The sequence below is a fragment of the Stomoxys calcitrans genome, chromosome 2 (genome assembly GCF_963082655.1).
Source record: "Stomoxys calcitrans chromosome 2, idStoCalc2.1, whole genome shotgun sequence".
NCBI lineage: Eukaryota > Metazoa > Arthropoda > Insecta > Diptera > Muscidae > Stomoxys > Stomoxys calcitrans.
Genome location: NC_081553.1, coordinates 231,618,162 through 231,642,974, shown reverse-complemented (window position 1 = coordinate 231,642,974; position 24,813 = coordinate 231,618,162). Strand labels below are relative to the sequence as shown.

The 24,813-nt window shown below is 37.8% G+C and overlaps 7 protein-coding genes and 1 non-coding gene across 10 annotated transcripts; 3 read left to right on the top strand and 5 right to left on the bottom strand.

Annotated features, from left to right (window-relative positions):
• The first annotated feature begins 982 nt into the window (after nucleotides 1-982).
• LOC106087976 (HIG1 domain family member 1A, mitochondrial) lies at nucleotides 983-4,500 on the top strand. 2 transcript variants are annotated; one of them, XM_013253257.2, is made up of 3 exons: nucleotides 983-1,184; nucleotides 3,816-4,002; nucleotides 4,103-4,500. In XM_013253257.2, the coding sequence occupies exons 1-3, from the start codon at nucleotides 1,097-1,099 to the stop codon at nucleotides 4,125-4,127; spliced, it is 300 nt and encodes a 99-aa protein (XP_013108711.1). In that variant the 5' UTR covers nucleotides 983-1,096; the 3' UTR covers nucleotides 4,128-4,500. The 2 variants fall into 2 exon arrangements, with proteins under 2 accessions (XP_013108711.1, XP_013108791.1); XM_013253337.2 differs by having other exon boundaries at nucleotides 985-1,184; nucleotides 4,098-4,500.
• Nucleotides 4,501-7,869: 3,369 nt separating this feature from the next.
• On the bottom strand, nucleotides 7,870-11,095 carry LOC106095585 (large ribosomal subunit protein uL3). Of its 2 annotated transcripts, XM_013262826.2 has the most exons (6): nucleotides 10,993-11,095; nucleotides 10,400-10,592; nucleotides 10,026-10,194; nucleotides 9,276-9,411; nucleotides 8,544-8,933; nucleotides 7,870-8,334 (listed from the first exon to the last, which is right to left on the bottom strand). In XM_013262826.2, the coding sequence occupies exons 1-6, from the start codon at nucleotides 10,993-10,995 to the stop codon at nucleotides 7,987-7,989; spliced, it is 1,239 nt and encodes a 412-aa protein (XP_013118280.1). In that variant the 5' UTR covers nucleotides 10,996-11,095; the 3' UTR covers nucleotides 7,870-7,986. The 2 variants fall into 2 exon arrangements, with proteins under 2 accessions (XP_013118280.1, XP_013118287.1); XM_013262833.2 differs by lacking the exons at nucleotides 7,870-8,334; nucleotides 8,544-8,933; nucleotides 9,276-9,411 and adding an exon at nucleotides 9,418-9,762.
• Nucleotides 10,269-10,350, bottom strand: LOC131995396 (small nucleolar RNA U43). The gene has a single exon (XR_009397460.1). It is a non-coding gene; the product is annotated as a small nucleolar RNA U43 (small nucleolar RNA).
• Nucleotides 11,096-11,452: 357 nt separating the features above from the next.
• On the top strand, nucleotides 11,453-12,803 carry LOC131995285 (uncharacterized). The gene is made up of 2 exons (XM_059363750.1): nucleotides 11,453-11,838; nucleotides 11,910-12,803. Exons 1-2 carry the CDS (start codon nucleotides 11,554-11,556, stop codon nucleotides 12,669-12,671), a joined length of 1,047 nt encoding a protein of 348 aa, XP_059219733.1. The 5' UTR covers nucleotides 11,453-11,553; the 3' UTR covers nucleotides 12,672-12,803.
• On the bottom strand, nucleotides 12,775-13,992 carry LOC131995286 (uncharacterized). The gene is made up of 2 exons (XM_059363751.1): nucleotides 13,571-13,992; nucleotides 12,775-13,479 (listed from the first exon to the last, which is right to left on the bottom strand). Exons 1-2 carry the CDS (start codon nucleotides 13,943-13,945, stop codon nucleotides 12,871-12,873), a joined length of 984 nt encoding a protein of 327 aa, XP_059219734.1. The 5' UTR covers nucleotides 13,946-13,992; the 3' UTR covers nucleotides 12,775-12,870.
• A 2,286-nt stretch (nucleotides 13,993-16,278) lies between these two features.
• Nucleotides 16,279-17,421, top strand: LOC106088869 (uncharacterized). The gene is given in 4 exon segments (XM_013254613.2): nucleotides 16,279-16,436; nucleotides 16,500-16,667; nucleotides 16,721-17,000; nucleotides 17,002-17,421. Coding segments are annotated over 4 exon segments (960 nt in total). The 5' UTR covers nucleotides 16,279-16,327; the 3' UTR covers nucleotides 17,405-17,421.
• LOC106089082 (small ribosomal subunit protein mS33) lies at nucleotides 17,409-17,881 on the bottom strand. Its single transcript, XM_013254886.2, has 2 exons — nucleotides 17,709-17,881; nucleotides 17,409-17,648 (listed from the first exon to the last, which is right to left on the bottom strand). The coding sequence occupies exons 1-2, from the start codon at nucleotides 17,829-17,831 to the stop codon at nucleotides 17,430-17,432; spliced, it is 342 nt and encodes a 113-aa protein (XP_013110340.1). The 5' UTR covers nucleotides 17,832-17,881; the 3' UTR covers nucleotides 17,409-17,429.
• Nucleotides 17,882-19,078: 1,197 nt separating this feature from the next.
• LOC106095602 (protein CLEC16A homolog) lies at nucleotides 19,079-24,620 on the bottom strand. Its single transcript, XM_013262854.2, has 10 exons — nucleotides 24,252-24,620; nucleotides 22,981-23,120; nucleotides 22,770-22,918; nucleotides 22,561-22,703; nucleotides 22,418-22,504; nucleotides 21,513-22,345; nucleotides 20,682-21,266; nucleotides 20,038-20,620; nucleotides 19,767-19,964; nucleotides 19,079-19,713 (listed from the first exon to the last, which is right to left on the bottom strand). The coding sequence occupies exons 1-10, from the start codon at nucleotides 24,452-24,454 to the stop codon at nucleotides 19,377-19,379; spliced, it is 3,258 nt and encodes a 1,085-aa protein (XP_013118308.1). The 5' UTR covers nucleotides 24,455-24,620; the 3' UTR covers nucleotides 19,079-19,376.
• Between the last annotated feature and the right edge of the window lie 193 nt (nucleotides 24,621-24,813).

Sequence of the window (24,813 nt, the reverse complement as noted above, 5' to 3'; positions counted from 1 at the left end):
ACTTTCTAATATGTATACAAAATTTCATAAAAATAGGTCCAGATTTTCATAGAGCTCCCATATATATCTTGCATCCGAAATTTGTACAACAACCACTAATCAAATGGTGCAATCCGTCATCTTGTCATCAAGCTGACCGCCGTTTTGCCAACTTACATAAAGCAATTTGTGAGCGTGTGTGTATACGTGTGCGTACATGAGCAGAGAATATGTGAGAAAGAAAATAACAACAAAGAGAATGCAAACAAAATTCTGAAATCTTAATACCGTCAAACCTGGCCGGCTGTTAACAGCTGTTCCTGTGAGACCACCTTTTTAAGGCTTTGGAAGCAACAGTTTTTGTCCTATCCTAAGAAAATTTAGCACGAGTTATTTTATTTGACGTTCAAATATGTGTGCAAAATTTCATTAATTTCGTTTTCGATTTAGATTATGGCGAAACAATTTAAGGTGTATCATTTCTACAACAACCACAAATCATATGGCCATCTTGCCATCAAGCTGATCGCCGAAATTTGTGTATGTGTGTGTATACATGTGCTTACATGAGCGGAGAATATGCGGGAAAGAAAATAACAACAAAGAGAATGCAAACAAAAATCTGACGTCTTTATACTGTCAAAACTGGCCGGCTGTTAACAGCTGTTCGCGTTAGACCACCTTTTTAAATCCACCTTGGATTAAAATATAGCTCCCAAATCTTTGTCTTTCACCCGATATAGACTTTAAACCTGTAGGAGCTACAATTTTGGTTCGGTTGTAGGGCTAACAAAAAGCCTTGTTTGATCTTATGGTTAATGTTATTTGAAATTGTCAAGAATTTAAGAATTTTATGTATTTTTGGCAAATATGATAACACAAGCTGTGTCAAAAATTTGACAAATCTGAACAAACCTTTTACTTATACAAAAAATCTTAAGATGTAAACGATCTTTGCATTTTCATTTGACTTGACATGTGTCATAGTTACTCACGACGCTTGACATATGTCATAGTTGGCCAGAGTTGTTAAAATCTAAATAAAATCACATCGCGAATTTCGCCAAAGGTTTTGCAAACACAGTAATTTTTAATAGTTTATAATTTTAAAAGCACCATGAGTAGTAAATCATATTTCGATGAACCTGGAGATGGTGGCGGCAAATTGTCAAAGAAAGCGAAGGATTCGCCCTTCATGGTTGTGGGTATGTTTTGGTGTTGTTGCCAAGTGAAAGATAGTGAGACATCATCATTTCCGTAATCAAAAAAGAAAATTTGTATGTTCGTATAACACAAAACCTTGTGACGTAGCCACACTTAATTTCTATTCCATTGCCAAGACCTTGACCATGAACCCATATACTAATGAAACTGCATGCAGCTGGTAATAGAACATGGGTGTTATCTAACATTTCCAGACGGTTAATCACCTGTTTCAGCTTGATGTTTTATAGAGACAGCTTTGCTTCAAACAAAAATGAATGATGTAATTGTAACGAACTTAAGTGCAACAATGAATCAATATGTATGCAATGGCATATGGATTTTTTTTTTTTTTTGAACAATCGATGTTTTATTTGTTGTAACTAACAAAAAACAGATTATAGAAACTTTTCATTTTGGACCAAAGCAATTTCTTTGTAGATTTTTTGTGGATCTTCAGATTTCTAATAATAAGAAATATGAGTTAAATGCTGAATTTATTATTAAATCAAATCATGCTGCTTGCTTTGCAAATTTGATCTGAACATTCGATTAAGGAGGAGCAGGAATACTAGTCATAGCAATGAATGCTGTCCGAGACATGTTAAAGCCAAATGATAATGAACTTATTGCCGATTTCGAGCAGCTTGCCAAGAGCAACACCGCGACAAACTCTCTTTGTAATCCAAAAATGGACAAATTTACCGGACTTCGGCAGGATTTAATATTTTCTCCTCCTGCATATTTCCAACAGTGAGAAAAATTAAAACTCTTTGCCATCCAGATGTCAAATTTGTAAAAATCGGATGAAAAACCTAAAAGTTATTAAATATTGGGTTGCAAAAAGTAATTGCGGATTTTTTAAAAGAAAGTAAATGCATTTTTAATAAATCTTAGAATGAACTTTAATCAAATATACTTTTTTACACTTTTTTTCTAAAGCAAGCTAAAAGTAGAAGCTGATAACTGACAGAAGAAAGAATGCAATTACAGAGTCACAAGCTGTGAAAAAATTTGTTAACGCCGACTATATGAAAAATCCGCAATTACTTCTTGGGCAACCCAATAGTTTTGATTGACCCTTTCGTCATCCTCGTATCCAACAAACTTTAGCTCCCTCCTTCTCAAATGATCCTAAAAATCCCACAATTATCCAAGAGCCCCAAAAAGGATTACAAATCTTGTCCTTGAGCTCAATCACAATATTCCTAAGGGAGCTCTTTGCTCTTGTAATCACATTTTTATATAGAAGGGGTTATCCTCGTCAAGCTACTGTAGGTGAGTAAGATCGTTCCGGCCAAAAGGACCGATCGCCGCGGGAACAGAGCGGCCATTGGTTAGGCAAAGGCGCCAATAACTCGCCTTGTCATATCGAGCATCATAGGCACTCAGTATTCGTGCCGGTGCCACCTGACCTTTCACTAAGACTCTCCGCTCGATATCATTGATTATCCGCGACTGCCGTGTCAACTACTCCGTATGGAGAATTCCACTATCCGCAACCTGTGGACGCGGTAGCTCGCAGCTAAGCTTCTCGTGACAGCAAAGAACACTACACAGATGGGACATCGAAGTTCCAGCTTGTGTGGTGCACACAGTAATACCGTGCCGGAGCTCTTTGGTAGTCGATGCTAATTATCCTGTGTGGTCTCTGGTTATAAATAATAGATACAAAAGTCTATGATGTTGCAATCAATCCCAGCCCCATTGAAATTGAGCTAGAACTTCCTTGGTCTACCGTGGAAGGTTAAATGCATTCTTGGTAGCAATTGGTAACTAGTTTACCGCTACAACAACCTAGTGAAAACTTTTATAACCTGCCATATTGTAGGTTTTGTCTGGAGCTAATTGGAATTTTGAACTTTTAATTTTTTTTTTATTTTTTGCTGACTCTCAAAAATTAAAAAAACTTCTGTTTTCGTGCTTTGATTGGTCGAAGTATATTTGCCGAAAATTTTTAATGTCACGGCGAATTGAATTTTCTAGAGCTCAAGAAGTCAAGATCCCAGATCGGTTTATATGGCAACTATATCAGGTTATGAACCATATGAACCTTATTCGGCAGAGTTGTTGAAAGTCATAATAAAATACGTCGTGCAAAATTTCAGCCAGATCGGATAGGAATTGCGCCCTCTAGAGGTTCAAGAGGTCAAGACCCAAGATCGGTTTGTATGGCAGCCATATTAGGTTACAGACCGATTTGAACCATACTCGGCACAGTTGTTGAATATCATAACAAAATACTTCGTGCAAATTTCATTTCATTCAAATCGGATAAAAATTCTGCCCTCTAGTGGCTCAAGAAGTCAAGATTCAAGATCGGGTTATAGGGCAGCTATATCAAAACATGGACCGATATGGCCCATCTACAATCCCAACCGACCTGCACTAATAAGAAATTTTTGTGCAAAATTTCAAGCGGCTATTCCTTTACTCCTTCGAAAGTTAGCGTGTTTTCGACGGACAGACAGAATATATATACTTTATGGGGTCTCAGAGTAGTTACAAACAGAATGACGAAATTAGTATACCCCCGTCCCCCCCATGGAGGGTATAAAAATGTTTACACATTTTCTTGTTGTGTTTTCTATATTTTTCGAAGTTTTATTTAACATTTCACTACTTTTTTACAGGTTTGGCAGGTTTTGTTGCTGCCGGCCTTATCGGAGCATACAAATACAGACATCGTGGAACAATGAGTACCAGCGTCTTTCTCATGCAACTTCGTGTGGCGGCCCAAGGAACAGTAGTTGGCTGTCTGACGTTAGGATTGGCGTACACGATGTATAATCAATATATCGTGAAAAAGCCGAAAGAAGAGTAATGTTTAGAAACATCGCCTATAGATTAGCTTTAACTAGACGTGATTTTTTTTTATTTACTATTATTTATTTATTTACTTGTTTTATTTGCAGTACAGCAAATTTATCCAGTTGAAATTGTGAAGATGTTGATTGGCCTTTTGTATTTTTGTTTTGTTTAAGAAATTCAATTTTACTAACATTACTATCCAACATTCATACAATTTCAATAAGGAAGCAAACGAGCGAGTTCATACAATAGGATTTCATGTCATACCACGTACACTCTCAATCCCTACCATTACTCAGGAGAATCCTATTGACCTGTGATATACATCTGAAGAAAGTTGATTGTAAATTGCATGAAAACGCACTCTTTTTGTTTATTTGCGTTACAACTAACAAATAATTTATATCATAGTTTAATTCAATGACATTTAGAGGAAAAAAAAACAAAAATGAATGAATGTGTATTGTACAAAATAAATCGAACGAAAACTATTTACAATTTGAAGTACTTAATAATGTGTTTTTGTTTTTCTTATTTTTGTGCAGAAATGTCCAAAATGTTTATTTAGTAATCAGTGTGCATTACACCCTATCTGAGCCGCTTTTTGATAAAAAATACTGTACCACTATTCCTGATAGAACCGATTGGCACTACGATATTGCTAGTAATAGGAGTTACGTAGATTTCTATACGAATGGTTCCAAACTAGATGACCAGGTGGGCATCGGGGTGTACTCTAAAGATCTAGAACTGGTCATATCGAAAAGCAATAACTGTGCTAAGTATGGTTCAAATCGGTTCATAACCTGGAATAGCTGACATATAAACCGATCTTGGCTCTTGATTTCTTAAGCCTCTAGAGGCTCGGTTTATATGGCAGTTATATCAGGTTAGTTACCGACTTGCGCCATACCTAGCATATATGCAAAATTTCAGCCAAATCGGATGAAAATTGCGCGCATTATTGACTCAAGAAGTCAAGATCGGTTTATATGGTATCAGCTATACCAGATTATGAACCGATTTAAATTATACTTAGCACAGTTGCTGGAAGTGATACCAAAGACCAAAATTTTTGTCAAATCGGACAAGAATTGAGCCCTCTAGAGGCTCAGGAAGTCAAGACCCAAGATCGGGTTTATATGGCAGCTATATCAAAACATGGGCCGAATTGGCCCATTCACATTCCCAACCGACCTACACTAATAAAAAGTATTTGTGCAAAATTTCAAGCGGCTAGCTTTACTCCTTCGAAAGTTTGGGTGCTTTTGACAAACAGACGGACGGACATGGCTAGATCGACTTAAAATGACATGACTATCAAGAATATAAATATTTTATAGGGTCTCAGACACATATTTCGAGGTGTTACAAACAGAATGACGAAATTAGTATACCCCCATCTTATGGTGGAGAGTATAAAAACATTTTTTTTTATACATAAAGTTATTAATTTTTTATGGGTTTTATATGAAAAAAGCCTAATAAACCATAAAAACCATTGTTAATTCACCTCTCGTGCCTGTTCAGGCAACATCCCAGAATAAATCATTCCTTTGATTTCGCACAACCACCATATTTTTATACCGTACTTGGTAGGCTTCGATGGAATGTCTTGTGTGAAGCGGTTGCGGCCTCTGTATGGGAATAGCTGATCATCAACGGTCACTGCCTCATGCGGAGTGTAGCTGCTGCCAATTTAGACTGCAACATTTGCCAAATATCATGAATAGCCGCAGTTTTGGTGTTGATTTGTCGCTGCTGTCGCCTATTTCCATTCTCGAATTTAAGGCATTGTTTTATGCACTTTATACGATCTAATGATAATGCAGCTTAATATATAGCAGGTCACCGTAGCGCAGAGGTTAGCATGTCCGCCTATGACGCTGAACGCCTGGGTTCAAATCCTGGCGAGACCATCAGAAAAAATTTTTCAGCGGTGGTTTTCCCCTCCTAATGCTGGCAACATTTGTGAGGTACTATGCCATGTCAAACTTCTCTCAAAAGAGGTGTCGCACTGCGGCACGCCGTTCAGACTCGGCTATAAAAGGAGGCCCTTTATTATTGAGCTTAAACTTGAATCGGACTGCACTCATTGATATGTAAGAAGTTTATCTCTGTTCCTTAGTGGAATGTCCATGGGCAAAATTTGCATTTGCATATATATATAGGACAGCGCGTTGGGCCCCATAACTCTTCAAGAGGTTTACTATTCGATTTAGTGGGTCCAGCATACAAAATAATACCCAAAAAAGCATTGAACTCTTTCAAAGTGATTGGTTTCCATTCGTTTGTGTTGGATTTGTCAAATTTCATACAGCGTTCACTTCCCTGCTTTTCCGATTTGATTCGCGTGTTATGATTTACGCCATGTCTTCGGTGATGAGCGAGCGGAATATGTAAAAGGGACCATATGTTGTTCCTACTGGTCGAGGAGAACAGGCCATTTATTAACGAATTCTTGAAATTTCAGTGCAAGGAACCAGCGGACCTTTTCACACGTTCAGGTGCAAGGCGAATTTAAAGCCGGCCAGGTTTGACGATATAAAGATGTCAGATTTCTGTTTGCATTCTCTTTGTTGTTATCATCTTTCTCGCATATGCTCATGTACGCACACCTATACACACACGCACAAAAATTTTTTGTGTGTGGCGGCAAAACGTCGATCAGCTTGATGACAAGATGGCGGATTGCCCCGTATGATTTGTGGTTGTTGTAAAAATGAGACCATCTCTAATTGTTTCGTCATGGATGAGGTGCAGCTAATCCATATGGAGCATTCCACGCAATCTGTGGAGGCGCCCGTAGCTCCCAACTAATTCGGAGCTCGGAGTTCAAACCCCATTCCGGGAACTCAGTTGAGCTACTAAGTGACGCTACGTAGGTAGACGGGGTAACTGCAATTGAAGTCGCAGATATTCCATGCTAACGAGAGGATGAGAAACTCAGTTGAGCTACTGAGTGATGCTACATGGAATGCTACGTAGGTAGACGTGGTAACAGCAATTGCAGTCGCGGATAATCCATGTTATCGAGAGAATGAGAAACTCAGTTGAGCTACTGAGTTATACTACATGGAATGCTTCGTAGGTAGACGGGATAATTGGAATTGCAGTCTCAGATAATACATGTTATCGAGAGGAGAATCTCAGCGAGAGACCGGTTCTTGCTTAAATACTGAGGGACTATGATACTCGACATTATAAGGCGAGCTATTGGCGCCTTTAAATAACCAATGGCCATGACGTTCCTGCGGCGAGCTTGCTCACGTACAGTAATTATCGATGAACGGTACCTCTTCACGCATTTTCAGGGTGCGCCAAAGAATCATATTTGAAAAAATTCCGGAGCGGGGAGTTGGGCTGAAAGGTGCTCATCGAGAGGGGGAAGTCCAATCATTTATTTGACTGTCTCCAGTCACGATGGAGCCACAGTACACAACACGAGAGTCAATGAATTTGTTGCGACATTGGTCCCACCACCTCATCTCTCTCAAAGGCGATCTCAAATGACAGCCACGTTCTCCAGATTTGAATCCGTTCGATTTCTTTTTATGGAGTTATTTGAAATCCCTGGTTTATGTTTATCGACCACGGACCACTTACTTCCCTCATTCTGACCCAACTTATCCACCAAATTACCAAACTCTCTTTTTCTGCACCTCGGTCAACCAAAGTTGATGCTGCAGTTGTTTTATGCTTGGAACTCAATCCAAGAAAAACTAACAACAGACTCGTATGTCGTATAAGCTGTATCGGCCAAGGGGAAGCTCATCTGGTTTCCAATTTACATTTAATTTCAAAATTAATTTCCATTTAGATCACAGACTTCTCATAGTCCCATTGCTTGGGTAACAATCTAATGAAAGAATTAAGTTTTGCTTGGCAAATTTTGTTTTTGATGTTTATTTTATTTTCTTGCACCATATCATATCATTGATATGGCATATATTTAGTTTATACATAATATATGTAACATCTGTATTACAAAAATTAAGCAGAGGTGGTAGCAGGAGCAGTGGTAGCAGCTTGTTCTTCCTTGATACGATCCTTCTTGAGGGGACCCATGAATGCCAATTTGTCGGCAGGGGTTTGGAAACGACCATGACCCATTTTGGAGGAGGTATCGATGAACTTGAGTTTGATTTGTTCCAAAGCTGAGCGCTTAGTATGTTTCAAGAGGGTCTTGCGCAAAGTAAGGACGCGTTTCTTGGAACCAATGCAGCAACCCTTGATCATGACAAAGTCGTTGGTAACTTCACCATAGTGAGGGAAACCGCCCATGGGTGTAATAGACTTGTCGGTCAAATCATACTCAGTGGAAGCATTGTTCTTGATAACCTAAAACAACAACAAAAATATTTATGAGAATTTTGGATAACATTTTGTTTTTAAAATATTCATACATATATATTGGGAATATTCAGTCCTATCATTAAAATATCATGTGTGTATTCAAATAAGTTTTATGTTTGATGTCGGAACTTAATGAAGTGATCATCATAAAATTGAATATAAACATTAACCAAAAAAAAAATTGTCTAATTTACCTTGCCATCCTTGGTGTGGATACCGGCACCAATGCGGTAGATCTTCTTGTTGATTTCGGTACGATGATGATAGCCCTTTTGACCAGCACGAGCGACCGTGGTGGACACACGGGAAGGATGCCAGGCTCCAATACAGGCAACCTTGCGCAAACCCTTGTGGGTCTTGCGTGGCAACTTCTTTGTGTGCCAACGGGAAGTAACACCCTTGAAACCTTTACCCTTGGTAACACCAATGCAATCGATCATTTCATCTTGACCAAAGACATTGCTGACTTGGATGGGCTTTTCCAAGTGTTCTCTAACCCACTTAACCTTATCTTCAATGGAACCACCGTTCAATTGGATTTCCATAACATGAGCCTTCTTTTGGCGTTGCTTGATCAAACGAATCTATTAAACAGAATCAAAAAAAATAAACCAATTACTCTCTAGAAATAAATTGACAAAAATATTGCAAAGGTGATGGAAGGAATGTCTGTGATATGGTTTAACTGTGTGTTAATGGTCTAAGTGACTATAAACAGTTAGTGGAATATATCACACATCGCCACCCGAAGGGCAATTTGATCTGCGACGTTGCGGTTATATAACTGTGCATTGAGCATCACAGCAAGACCGCCTTTTAGGAACATTTACGCACTGCGCCGCCACTTCACCCGAAAGATCAGCTACAGTACAGCACGCAAATGACCAAGGACGTCGCTTTGGAAGCTAAAACAAACAAATTCTTACCTGAGTGTGGGCAATAACACGAATAACCTTGCAGTAACGCAGCATCTTGCGGAAGTCATTTTCAATGCTCTTCTTGCCCAAATCATCGTTCCACTTCTTGCTGGCCTTGTTGAAAGCCTTCTTCTGGGATTTGTACCTAGTGTACGACAATGTAATATTTCATTAGGTTTGCGGCACAGGTCAGACATTCATGTACTGTTATCTGCGTGGTCATAAAGCATTGTCAACTTGAGAATTTAATATCCAGCATTCTTCCTTAGGCGCGCAGCTCCATTGGAATTTGTTCAAAACACAACTTCGCAGCTGTTTCAAAATAGACAAAAGGGAAGAGAACCTCATCACATGCAAGTGAGCGGAGATAACTTCTTCCAGTCCGAGCTCGCCCACAATGAAATTATATCCAATTTTTTAAAAATTGTTCAATTCCATAGCTCACACGGACAAAGTGTATTTGAAAAGCCCTCTCAGTAAAATACTGATCCAAGAACTTTATTTTTATGTCGAAATTTAGTAAAAGGTGGTAAAAGAAAATCTGCTCTATTCGATAGACGTGTTGGTCTGGTTTGTTTTAATCAGAAGGAAGGCAGGCAGAGATGGTAATAAAAATTTATATCCTCATAAGAGCTCTCAGATACCATCTATCATCATTTAAACAAAAGAAACCAACACGTGGTAAACGTCACGAGAACGCGTCATAGTTGACAGTATAACAAAATGGCGTCCAAACAAAAATTATGAAATACTACTCACCAGTTCTTGTAGAAACGACGGCGGCACTCTTCGGACAAATGCTGGGCCCAGACATTAACCAAGGCACGCAAGCCGAAGGGAGTTTCAATGTAACCAACAGCACCAACAACAATCATGGGTGGAGTTTCCAAAACTGTAACAGCTTCAACAACCTCCTTCTTGTTGATCTCTGAAAAATACATAAAAGGTATAATATTTAGTCAAAAAAAACTCCGTATACCCCATAGTATTTGAAATTTTGCAATGATCAGTCCGCCCTAGTTAAATTATAATCATAGAATTCATTTGTGTTCTAACCATAAATAAATTAACTGTTTCTCATCATGAAAAGATGCCATTTGTGATGGTGCACGTGGTGGCACATAAATACTTACTTGAACCGGGACGGTCGGCCTCACGCACAATGTGGGTCATGCCAGCCTTGTAGGCAAGGAAGCAAGTCAAATGGACTGGCTTGCTGGGATCATCCTTGGGGAAAGCCTTAACCTTGCCACGATGACGAGCAGAGCGCTTCTTGGGGTAGAAGGCCATGGAACCATGGCGAGGAGCCGAGAATTTACGGTGAGACTACAAATAAAATAGATAATGAAGAATTAGTCAAAAGTGTCTCCAACATATTTGAGGTTATGGTCAAAAATCAAGAGAAAACGTGGCTTCCGGAGACTATTTTTTTTTTTTGAGTGCATTATAAAACATTTTAAAGTGGTTCTATTCTTTAAACCCAGTTTGGCTTTGTCCTTTTTTTATGTTTTTTTTTTTTTATTAAAATAGAAACACTTGCAGAAAATATTGAGGATGGCTTCGTGTTAACACAAACTTTCTTAACAAAAACAGTTTCGATTTTTAATACCTCACTTCTTTTTTTTAACAATTATCTCCAAATTTTCTATGCAAAAACAATTATATTTTCTTTATGCAAACAATTATATCCATATTGATTCCCCTTGCTTCTACACCCATAACTTACCATTTCTCTAGCTTGTGTAAACCGACTGTTCTTCTCAGACGGTGAGGACAGAAAGAAAGTTGATTGCCGGATTTTAACTTAAGTGAGCTGTAGTTAAATTCCAGAGTTGCATTTGTAAAAAAAATACCCAAATAATGGGGTGTTTATATGACACATCAAAACCTTAAGCTAGCCATAGACGAACGATTTGTTGGTGTGATTTGCAAATTTATTGCTGCGATTTATTGCATACCGTTTCTCCACACACGCTCGAACAAATCATAATTCGGCTGACGTTGAAGAGTAAGCATATGCTACGAAGCGGATGATGTTCATTTTGTGTTTGAACTTCGGTTTGTGCTTTTCTTTTCTTTTCTTTTTTTCTTTTGATAGGAAACTTAAAAAAACATGTGCGACGATGCAGCGGCTGATGCAGCTGCGCTTTTAATTATATATACATGTTTCGACATAGAACATAAAAAAAAAGAAAAGAAAAAAATCGAAAAAAAAAGAAAAAGAAAATGGAGTGAAGAGTGGCTGCTCGAAAGAAAAAAGCATTCCCATGTAGCAACGCTCAAAAATATGGAAATGCTTACTCCAAGGGATTATAAAAATTTTTTACGCATGGATGTAGATACCTATGAAGAACTATTAAGGTGGGTAACGCCAGCAATAAAAAAGGAGGACACAGTGATGCGTGACGCTATTACGCCAAATGAAAGACTTTCAGCGACGTTACGCTTCCTTGCTTCTGGGCAAAGCTATGAGGACCTTAAATTTCTAACCAAAATATCGGCCCAAAGTCTTGGTGGAATCATATTGGAGACGTCGAAAGCTATTATTGCAGCACTAAAACCATTTATTAAGGTAAGTGAAAATGTTAATATCAAATTCTGGTTGCAGTTTATTTTATTTTTTTATAAATATTTTATTTTTAGATGCCACGCAACTCTGATGAATGGAAAACAATTGCCAATGACTTCGAAAATAGATGGAATTTTAACCACTGCGTGGGAGCCATCGACGGAAAGCATGTGAATATAGTGAAACCGTCTAAATCTGGCTCGTACTTCTACAATTACAAGAAAAACTTCAGTATTGTGATGATGGCACTGGTGGGCGCAAATTATGAGTTTTTAATGGTCGAGGTTGGAATAAATGGAAGATGTTCAGATGCAGGTGTTTTTGCTCAGTCGAAGTTAAAGCAAATGTACGACGATTATGGATTGAATTTGCCAGCCCCGGAAATGTTACCGTTAACCGAAGATGTGGTTCCATATGTTATTGTTGGAGACGACGCCTTCCCACTTTTAGAGAACCTCATGAAGCCTTACAGTCGGCACAACTTAACAGAGGAGGAAATTATATTCAATTACCGACTATCGAGAGCTCGACGAATAGTGGAAAATGCGTTCGGAATTTTAGCGAACCGTTTTAGAATTCTGCACACAACAATTAATTTGTGCCCCGAAAAGGCTTCAATTATAACTCTTGCCTGCTGCTACTTGCATAATTACTTATGTTTTAAAAATTCAAATATATACTTGAAACGCAGTGAGAATGAAGAGAATTTAAATTTGACTGACTTGGAACCAATTGCTCATGGTAATTCGTCAAATAACGCGAAAAATGTTCGGCACAAACTGAGCAACTATTTTAACAGCGTTGGTGCCGTACCCTGGCAGTACAATGCCTCCTAAAACCAGTCACCATTAAAACCCAGCAAAAAAATGTCCTTGAAAGTAATTAGATGGGAGCTATTAACAAACAAATATTTTATTTACATTAAATCTCTTAAATCTATAAAAATAAAAAATAAATAAATTCATTAATTCAGTTTTAGTTATTAATTACATTAAATACTTTGGGGGTTAGTCGATTTAAACACACAAAAAAATGCTATTCATATTCTAACGTGTCAAAAAGCTGCTGAAATGCATTTTCTGATGGCACTACCTCGTCAGGTATTATATGCACGGTTTCATCTAAGTGGGTGCTGTGGTGGGATGACACTGTTGAATAAGCAGGTGAAGGTGTTGGTGTCGCATATAACGGCGTTGCCGATTCATCCGAAAAGTGGAAGCGACTGGGTGGCCTTGTTGATAAAACTGGTGAAGGTGATGGTGTTCCATGAGGTGAAATTGCGGAAAAAGACGAATATGTTGAGGAAGCAGACGCGTAAGGCTTTGAGTTTTGGTTGTTGTGGTGAAAATTGGACATAGGTTTCCGTGGTTGCACTTGCAAGTAAACTTGTTGTTGTACTTGTTGCTGCCCAAGGCTCACGGAACTTTGTAGCGTCAGATTGCCTAGTTGCGCGTACACAAGGGCTTCGTCCATCACCTTTTTTGCATATATTTTTTGCTCCGGCCTTAATTTGCGGAATGTTACTGCCCACGCTTCACCATAAATATCTGCCTCGTCCTTATTTGCTTTTGGGACAGTTTTTTTCAGATGGTCGACAGCCGTTTCTAGAAAATCTGTCGGATCGAATTTTTTTTTCTTTGGTTCCTAAAAATGAAAATATTATGCATTTAGAGACTGAAAATAATAAATTACATACACAAATAAATATTCTATTACACAAGCACAATTTACTTACCTTTTCAATTTCTGCGTCAAACGTCTCATCAAACGTAGAAATGCCTTCCAACTGTGTCTCTTGGTCGAGCAAAAAATTAAGATGGTCAAAATACCACAGCGACGGCACGTATATATCCTCAGCACCTGCACCTGACCTTTCGCTTTTGCGCATCTTCTGCAGCTCCCTTCTGTACGTTGTTCGTAGGCAATTATATTTTTTTTTTACTAGGTCCACCGAAGCATTTTTATCAACCTCTTTCCATTTTGTTACGAGTTTTTCCCATGATTTTTGTTTTTCTAATTTGTCTTTATATTTTTCACTTTTTGTTTGCCAAATGGCATTTTCATTTTTTAACACATCAAAAAATTCTATCATAAAGTCTTTGCTTGCCATTTTTTGTGTGCACTACACGACCTTTCGTTACAATGGTTGAAGAGCAACTGAAATGGCAAAATGGCTTAAAATTTGCGCAGTAGCCCACACACGTATGATTTGTTTGCCAACAAATTGCAAGTTTTTGAAAATTTTCAAAAACTTGCAATTTGTTCGCAAACTACCCCACAGACGTAAAAACGCGACCACAAACCCAACAAATTGCTCGAATTTATCGTTCGTCTATGGCTAGCTTTATTCATCAACTATAAATGTTGATTACAGTTTTCCCAAAAGGCTGGTACAATGTTTGTTTTTCACCATTGAAAACCTCTGGCAAATTTTTCGTTCGACAAGAAATGCATTGACATATCCCAAATGAACTTTTCGATACCGGTCACGTTACCGAAAAATTTGCTTGCAGGTACGCAGCACAAATGAAAATTTCTTTGCGTAACAGGGTAACACTATAAATTATAATATATTAAGTTTATGAAATAAAGTTATTTGCAAATAAAAATGAATAATTACAGTCTATATACGTATTATTAGCCAAAATGATCAAATTAGGCCAAAATTTTAAGTTGATGTTTATCGTCATCTTGTATTTTAGACAACTATTTTTCAGTGGTGACAAACATTGCCCAACTTAGAGGTAGTGTCATTAACACAACAGCAGGATGCACTTATAAGGTGAAGTCATGCGAATAGCTGAGTACATTTTTTTATATTTGTTTTTATTTTGCAGTAAACCTTAAACCAAGTTTCCACCAGAGCCCAAATCGACTTGATTTGAGATTATCTCTAAAACCCGTTTCAACTACGATTAAATGTGGTTTTTATTTGTCGACAGTCACGTTTTTGACAGCGTTTTTATTGTGATTAGCATTTTTATTGTGTTCAGCATATACGTTGCGTTTAGCAATTAATTTTGTGAAACGATTTTATTAAATTATTACCATATATCTAACACCACTTTGACATTGCAATTTACGGCATTTGTCACTCAAGGTAGTTCCGTTAGGGATAGAATTTTGTTGTTGTGCTAATAACCCAACTTCATAATTGTACCATGCACAACAACAAAAAACTACCCCCAAAGAAACTACCTTCAGTGGCAAATGCCGTAAATTGAAATGTCAAAGTGGTTTTATTGTAGAAATAAACTTTGTTTTACAACTTATCTTCTTCGATTGTGTTTTATATTAATATTTTGATCATTAAAACACTGCTTTGTTGCTCATATGAGGCATATCAGATCAAATAGGGTATTCTATTTGATCTGATATGCCTCATATAAGATTCAGAAAAAAATCACAGCTGAAAAGAAAAAATCGATATGGCGTTTTTAGCAAAAGCTCTAGCCAACACGTACACACATGAGTACGATCATAATGTGACGTTCAAAAGGCCTTTAATAATTGGTATTATTCATTTTAGTGCTGCGATCAAACAACAAAAATGGTGCCAACTAGTAACATACATAAAATCAGAGTTGCACTAATCAATGATTTTGACAGATAGTGCACTCAATATATTGTTGTTGGGCAACTTCCACAACCTGTAAATGAATATATCTTGGCATGGTACAAGAACTTTGAAGCTAGGGTCATTTGCCCACCAACAACATTTTTCTGTGCAACCCTGGTGGATGGCTTACAACTCGTAATGTCAAATGCAGGCTGGGCAGTAGTATGCCTCTCGAGGTTAACCAATTTAATGCACACATACAACTAAAACTCGTTGACCGATGAGCACTTCGTGAGAAAAAAAAATTCTCAGCTGTTTACGGGACACTACCTGGTAATTATGTTATGGATTCAACCCATTATAATTCAGCCCTAGTAAATTTACACAATGTAACTCCTAGTCAAATATATACAAGATAAAGTCACTAGTGTGTAAATTAGTATTCTTTTTATCTGTTATTGTATCATACAGATAACTTACCAGTCCAACTTTGGGCTGATATTCCATTCAGAACATTTAACTTGAGCCAGAGGAAAAACCCAAAATAAAATATTTTATATACTGGGCGCTTATATACTGCGTTGCCCAACACAGATAGTGCATATCTGTCAAAATCAGTGATTAGTGCAACTCTGACTTTGAGTATGTTACTATTTCGCGCCATTTTTCCTTGTTTGTGTGTTGTGATTCTTTACTAAAATACACACACATCCAAAACTCATTGATAGACAGTGCACTTCGCGAGAAAAAATTTTACTCAGCTGTTTACGGTACCCTACTTAGTAATTATATCATGGCTGAGTGTACCTTTCTTCTCTACCTTGATTGAATTTCTAAAAATTACCACAACAGCTGGCATCAAAAAGTACTCCGAATCTCAGGTAATTATTTGCCCTACTGTACGTAACGTTTTCGTCACTCGATTTAAGTATTATGTTCAATTCACATAAACATTTAAAAAGAAAAACACCTTGTCCTGGTATTAATCGTGAGGAATTTATACAGCATTTGGTCGATGAGTACTACACGACAAATAACATAGGTAATTACTTCTGCAATGTGTGAAGGTCTTGTTTTTAAACATATTCCATTGCGACCGTCACAGAAGCTCAGGAACAAGTGACGGCGAATCTTGCTAACTTTGCCTACGATCCTCTTAACTGGTCATTTCTAATAAAGGCTGATGCTGTAAAACTGTTTTTGGAAATACTAGAAGAGCGCAATGAAAAGTTACAATTGCATGGAATTGCGGGGCTAACCAATATATGTTTGGGTAAGACAAATGTTGTATATACCTTACAAGTTGTTTTAAACTTTCGTTTTTAGATGACAATATTTACAAATATTTTAATAACCCCGAGGTAATTCAGCAAATTCATCGATTGTTTTTGGCATCAAACAACCAGGAAATACTCATAAATTGTTGTACAATTTACCAGTTCTTAGCAAAAGATAATAAAAGCAACATTCTACCAGCGAAAATACTATTAAGAGTTCAAAATATTAACACCGATTCAAAAGGCAAAAATATTAGACTTTCTAACATAACCTCCTTGCTTTTGCTAGATTTTGGAAGGCGTTATGAATTCACTGAAAGTCAACATAAATAGGTATTCCATGTTTAGATGCCTAAGCTCACTATCTAATATAAGACAAATAAAATATGTCAAAGTATTTTCTCAACAAGATCTTGACCAATTTTCGCAGCTAACAGGAGATTCCAATAGTATACACACTGATACAACTCCAGTGGAACGGCGTTTGGTACATGGGGCATTTCTTAATGCCATCGTAGCAGGCCTTATAGGAACACATTTCCCCAAAGGAACTATTGTCTTGGAACAAAAGTTCAAATTTCCCAAACCCTGCCGTGTCAATGAAAATAGTGAATTTGAATTACAGTTGCAGCAAGAGCGAAAAATTGCAGTCGTTTCTTATAAATGTAAGCAGAATGAAATAACTGTATTTGAAGGCGAAGCTAAGCTGCTAATTCCAAGTATAAACAAATAAAAAATCTTGTAATAGTATCACAACTTTATTTTTTCGCCCGTTTGCCTTCACCCTTTTTGGGTGGTGCTTTGCCTCTTAGTTTACGCATACGTTTCATTTCCTCCTTGAAATCTTGGTGCTCATCACGGAAGAGTCCATAATCCCTTAAATTCATCATCAATAAATGAGTTTCTACATGGCGGGGGTACCAGTTTACAACATAGTCTCTTTTGTCCACAGGTTCTTCGCTGAACATTCGGACTACCTATGGTTGATAAACAGAGAACTTGAGCTAATATACAAAACTATATTGTGGTGGACTAACCTTCATTGACTTTTCATTTGTCGTACGCGCAACTTCTCCAAAAATACGATTGGACAAGTAATTCATACGGCGAGAATACTGTGTCCCCAATTTTATCAAATCTGTGTATTTCTTGGCCGACATTGTAAATAACTTATTTTTTTAGTTACGCCGACTTCTCGTGTTATGTCATTCATGACATATGTATGAACTGATAACAGGGTTGTTAAAAATCTTCAAAACAAAAACAAAGTTGTCTAAACAAAAACGTGCAGGGTGGCGTGTAAATGGTTCGTTACAAATCAAAATATTTTAGTAAATAAAGATTTATAGATTCCCATTAAACCCAATTAAATGGTAAAGCATTTTAATTTGTGAAGTAATTAAATGCTATTAGAACTGTTTGAAACCCATAAATACCCTTAATATCTATGGGACTGAGTTGAGTTTTAAAACAAACTCTCTGTATATGCCATTCCTAATCGTGGGCCTACATCTAAATTGTGGCCAACTGATGATGCAGCCCTATGTCCGAATAAACAAAGGAATTTTGCACCTCGAACCTCTGATCGACTTGCCCATAAGCAAGTATGAAAATCCATATAAATTTTTTTCTTAATTATTATTTATTTATTTGTTAATATGTACATATAATATTATAATAAATAATTAATGAATTATTTTGTTAAAGTTTTTCACAAATATCCCAAAAGCAGAGTACCCTGCTTCGAAAGCAAAATATGGTTTACAAATTACACTATCTGCCCATATTATGCTAAGAATTGGTGGCAGTCCGTCACAGACTCATAGGTATATAATTTTGTGCCGATTACCATATCACAGTAGCGATAGGCCATAACCTCTCGTGTTAAGCGAACCCACCAACGTATTGGTTAATGTTATCGTAGCCACATTTATTTATTTATAAACCAGTAATACAAAAAACCTCTTGGGTGTGTGGAGGTAGCGATTCTCGTTCTGCTCCATAGGTGGGAACGTCATGACCATACGTTGTTTAAAGGCGTCAACAACTCGCCTTGTCATTTCAAGCATCAAATGCACACAGTATTTAAGTAAGAGCCGGTGTCGCCCGACCTCTCACTGAGACCCTCCACTAGATATCGCTGATTGTTCGCAACTGCAGTTGTAGCTACTACGCATCTCGTGACTACGTTAACACCACACAGAATAAAGTTCCTGCCTGTGGGTGCTCATAGTTATCCCGTGTCGGAACGAAATGGTAATTCGGTCTTGCTTTCTATTCAGCTACCGATCGCGAGGATTGGAACGCTATTCTACGTTCGGCTAATGGGACAAATGTTCTGTCATAGCCAAGTTTTTCCCCTCTACTGCTAAGAAAATTTTATTAAAAATTATTGAAATTCATAAAAAAAGGTTGATATTCTTGCAGTACTCTTTTTGGAAGCTGTTCATAAATTTGTTGTTGTTAATTAACATAAAACTTTATTCTAAATATATAATGTTTGTTGTTATTTACAATTAGTTAGTTAAAAATACATATTGATTATAGTTTCTCACTAACAAGCAGGCCAGTGCGATTAACTTAACTCCGAATTATGTTAACGATTATTTTAATATAAATAGTTTAAAAACAAAATACCACATTTCCCCATAGAATAATTAATGCTGAAATTAATTTTATAAAGGTATAAATATCGGACTGAGTTTTTAAACGGTTTCTATGATTCCTTTGCGCCTTGAACTGGAGGTGGTAGTTGAAGCGCACACAGAGTTAGCTGTCTCATCTGTTGCTATGAAAGAAGTTTCCTCTGACGACTTTTGGGTGTGTAGGGTATTTTCTTTGTGGCCAGAAACACCATTGGGTTGTGTGGCCATGTTACTATCTCTCCTGGGTGATGCATTATGTATGGAAATTTGATCAAAATTTAGAGCGCGGGAAGGAGTATGCGAGCGAGAACCTGCATTTGAAGATGACGTGGGCGTCCTTCCATGCGGACTGTTATTACGCGAATGTTGAAAATCTTCCAAAGGAATCTCTTCAGATCTGAAATAATTTTGTCTATCAATATTTAAGCTCCATTCTTATGCTATAACTACCTTGGCCTCTGCGAGAGGGGGCTACCTTCTCTAGATGCCCTTTGCATTGAATTGTCCCGGGAGTGCGAAGTGCTTTTTGCACCCACACTTGGCGAATGGGAATGCTCACGTTGAGAAGAACTGACAGTTCCCTCAGTGTTGTTAGTATTGGAATTAGGACTACGTCTGCGAGAACGACCGGCAGTTTCATTACGTATGCTTCGTACAAAAATGTTAATAGTTAAGATTATAATAAAAATCGGGACTACAATGCCTAAACAATCTAATTTACCCTTCTAACGAACGATTCTGAGCCATTTGTATGCGACTGACGCCGGCAGACAAACCACTATCGCGCCTTAAGGCAGCTGCAAAGCCAGGCACCCGAGACGTTGTTGAAAACATGGGTCTATGCTCACGCGAAGACCTTGAGCTGCTGCTACTGCCCGCTCCGCTAGATCTCAATCCTCCAACAGCATAAACGGGGGAATCTATAACTTGTCCAGGCATTTCGATCATTTGAGCAATTTGGTACATTTTCTTTTGCCTAGCTTTACTTCGGCCCTTGGTCAACCTCTGCTTGGCGGCCATGCAACGAATGTGATCGTCGAATAAAAACTTGGCAGATATTAAAGGTGTGCGATTATGGCCAGCACCGCCGCCACGATGTACTGTTATATATAAACATCTGCTGTCGTCTTTGTCGCCGACAACTTCAACGTCTTGCAGGAAGCCTACAAACTTTGCAACACCCCATCCCAAGAGTTTGGCATCTGGTTCAACTAAAATCAATTGTAGCGAGTCAATAACAAGAAATCTGCGCTGCTTAACATTATCCTTGACGATTACAGTGCATGCTATCAAGTCGCTGTTATCTAGCGTAAGAAGAAAGAAGATATATGAAAAGTTTATTATGTGAAGACATCAAGAACTTACTTAGGTCCAAGACATTATCTATTTGCACCAAATTCAAAGAGTTGGTCAATGGCAGCATATTTTCTTTTTCATTTAAAAATTGTTGGCACGTTTTGCGTAAAAGAAAGAATACTCGTATAGCTCTCCGAGCCTTTTCCACCTCTCCGCAAGGAAGACGTCTTGTAAATGGTATACCTGTCAACGGTGTACCTGTGGGTGGTAACAATATCGCCGAATCCATGCATAGGAACTCTACATTTAAATTGGCTTTACGCATCTCATTGTACTCGGCTTCAAATAGGTCTAGAAATATATCTTCTGATTTGTAGAAATTTCGCAGTACAGACATGGACTGCGAGTGGGCAGCAAATAGGATTTCTTGTTGGCTTTCAGTGAATACTGTTGGTGGACAGTCATCGCTGTTTGGCTTTGTAAAAGCAACTAGCAAATGTAAAGCGATCTCAATTGTTATCAGACGTATGCGACACGATGGCTGATTAGAGAGCGTAACAATATTTAATAAACGTTCAATAATTTCTGTTTTGTAACTTATTGTTCCATTGCCAGATTTGGATAGCACCTGATGAAACCAGTCATTTTTGATTCCTAGAAAAAGATACATTTGTTATTGCGGTGTCATTTAACATTTGCGCTAACGTAGGAAACATTGTCAGTTGCAGAATGAGGTTAAAGTCACAAGCATTTTAGTGAACCTTGTCATTACATACCATCTATAATGGAGTTTAGAACAAGAAATTAACAAGCAGCGTGAATAGTAAGATTGGAAAAAGGAAATATGAATTCGTAATGATGAATAGGATGAGAAAGAAGCAATGTGGCAAAACAAAGTACCTTTGTTGAAACTCATAGCATATATTAGGCATAGTGCTAACAATGCCAAATAGTCATTCTCTGAACAATCCAAAGCGGACAAAACTGTGTCCAAGAATGGTCTTTGCAAAGCAGCAGCTATGGTAGACGTTGCCGTAGGTGATGTCATTAGCTGCAGCTTTTCTTTCTCTTCATCGGTTATGTTTGCCAATTTGGCCGTTGATGTTAGCACTGAAGATTCGGCATTTTCCAAAGCTTCGCTAGAGCTGTGAATATCAGTTTCATCAACAACAGCATCATTATTTACCGCAACGGCAGCAATTGCACTTTCTTCTGTGGATTCCTCCCCATATGAGTAGCCCGAAAAATTGGCTGCTGTCCCCAATGCTTGCTCTAAACTCTCTCTGGGTTCAGTGAAGCTGGGCACCATAGCTTGACGATGTTCCACATAAAGCACAGAAGCAGCACCTTCTTTAAAAACGCTGTTATCGCCATTCAGTATAACCCAGGCCAAGGCATGGACAAGCGGTGAATGCGTTACCACAAGAAATACCAATGACAGTAAATATAAGGCAACAATTGATGACACTCTTGGATTTTGCATCTCCTGAATGTCAATATCAACATTTCGATTAAGGACAGCAGCAAGATTTTGTGTCACCAGGGCCAAGGAAGTTGGTGGCGGCGCCGGCGTCAATGAAAATATGTATAAAGGCACAAACAGTTTGTGCAATAAATGTTCAGTTAAAACAGCATTTAAGTCGTTGATTTCAAGTAACAGTATATCGTTTAAATAGTGCAAATGATCCAAGTGTTCGGCAACTAAATTCGAAAGTTTTTGATTCGATTGATGGCTAAAAGGAAATAAAACCAATTTAAAGATATGAAGCCTACTATTTTGAAAAAGAGACAACTGAAGAACTTACTCAATGTCAGTGCGTACGCAATTATCAAGTTCCAGAATATGCTTGCCAATAAACCAAACCAAATTACTAAAGTAAGGAGCGGCCGTTCTAGTATAAAACATAAAATAAAAAGAGTGTCCATCAAACCCAGAATAAATTCTTACTTGTCTCTTATAAAACGCAGCATGCTGGCATTTTGTACTTTGTAAACATTTAAAGAAATTGTGCGAACAGCTATTCGAACCATACTTTCGGGGTGATTGAAAAATTTAATGGCTTCCGTATAAAGGGGGAAATCATTGGTATGCTACAATATACAAGACAGGATTATATATAGTTTATCTAGCATCTGTAACTATAAAGTCAGACTTACCTCATTGTAGAAGAAATGTATGGTGTGGCTATTCAATTTTAGACTCAACGTTTTAAGAAATAATATATAATAACCCATTACATCCTCATCGGAGAAGTCAAACTTGTGTACAATAATTGAATTTACGTGATTGTTACTAAGAAGGTAATCTGTAAAAAATAAATTTTGACATTATTATTTATGTTTGATGGACTTTTTGAGGAATACTTACAAACACACATTTCGTTTCTTATATTCTCGAAAAGGATATTCAATGTTTGCAGGAGTTGAACACATACAAAACTCGATCCACCACTTTTTTGCCGCATTATTTGCAAAAAATATGATAGCATATTTTTCTCTAAAAAGAAACTGGAAGAAATATGGACTCATATGAATAAAATGTAGTGATTTAAATGAAGTAAAATTTCATCTGCCGGATCGTGAATTGAGCCAGAACTACTCTGGTTTGCCGGGGAAGGTCAATTTCTTCAATGGGAGGCGGTCGTTCTCCAAGGACTACATTCACCTGATAGCCATTTACCGCATCTGCTACCGTGTCTGCATGAATGTTGTTTAGACCTGCTTCATATGCCACTTGATCTAGAGGTTCTCTCTTGTAGGGCTGAACCTCACGCTCTAGATCATGTAGATGTACCTTAAGGCTTCTGGGCGGTGGATATCTATCCACAAGATGATGTTTTGAATGGTTTCTGCGATAACAGCCCAAAAGGTATTGCTTAGACAGCATGTAGTTATGTCTTCGCACTGGTAGGATATTTGTTGTTGTTGTTGTAGCAGTGTGTTATACACTGAGGCGGCAGCCCTTGACGATGAAGAACTCCATCGAAGTCAATCCGGTACGTACAACCAGCTGCCATGGTATTGAGATCCGAATTTTTTTCCACTGCGTGTCACAAAGTTGACGAGACCACACTGGCGCTGCAAAACTTACCACAAACCGGCCAATTGCTTTGCACGTGATCAACAAGGTTTCTGTGTCTGCACCCCAAGTGTTGCCAGCAAGTGACTTGAGGACCTTGTTTCTACTTTTGACTCTATCGCAAATTGCTGTCAAATGTGACGGCTATTGTTGTTGTACCCATGTATTTGAAGTGGGAGTAGCAATCCTTGACAAGCACTATTTTGGGAGCAAGGAGTACACGATCGCTGGAGAAACATATTGGATATGTGGGGGCATCCTTAAATCAGCTTCTATTTGATTTTATTTTCGCCAATAAGAAATTGTGCATTTTATATAGAGTTGATCAAACGTTGTTGAACCCATACGAAACGAAAGTATTTTCAGACCCTTTTTGCAGTTATATTGTATATACAATAGTACTGCTATACAGAGGCTGTTAAGTTTAATTGCCAATTTGCGCGCAATTAAATAGAAACATTTCCTATATGTTTGTTATACAAGTACATTCCCATAGCAGATTTCTTTTATACATACATATATACAGACGCTGTATATATCGAAAAAAGCAAAAAACTTACTCGAATACGGAAGAATCGTTCTGGTCGCCCCAGATGAGTATTTCGGCAATGCATCTCAATGATTCCACCAGCAAGCCTCTATTGCTTTCAGAAACTGTTGTATTTTTCTCCAAAACACTGTGCAAGTATTTCAAGTGCTCCAAGGAAAGTCTGTTCTTGGGTTTATTCCAGCCTCCCCCAAACCAGCTACGACTGCGAAACATATTTCTATCTTATCCTCGTGACGGGAATTCAATAATCCGTTTAATAGGGGGAAAGGTAAACACAAGAAATTTGCACAATAGATAATTAAACAATTTGTACAATTAAAAATTTATATATTTGTTTCTTCGCAGCGAAAAAAATTGTTAGCGTGATCAGCTGATTGTCAAAAAACAAAGCAGTAAAAGCAGACCTACCTATAAACAGGCGTACTTAAACGACAAGGGGCATATGGCACGTAAATGCGTATGTCAATAAAAATTTCAAAATTTTTATTCAGAGCAAAACAAAACCGAAGTACAACTTAAAAAAAAAGTCTTCATTCATCATGGGACATTTAAAGTTCTGTGAAAAAACAACC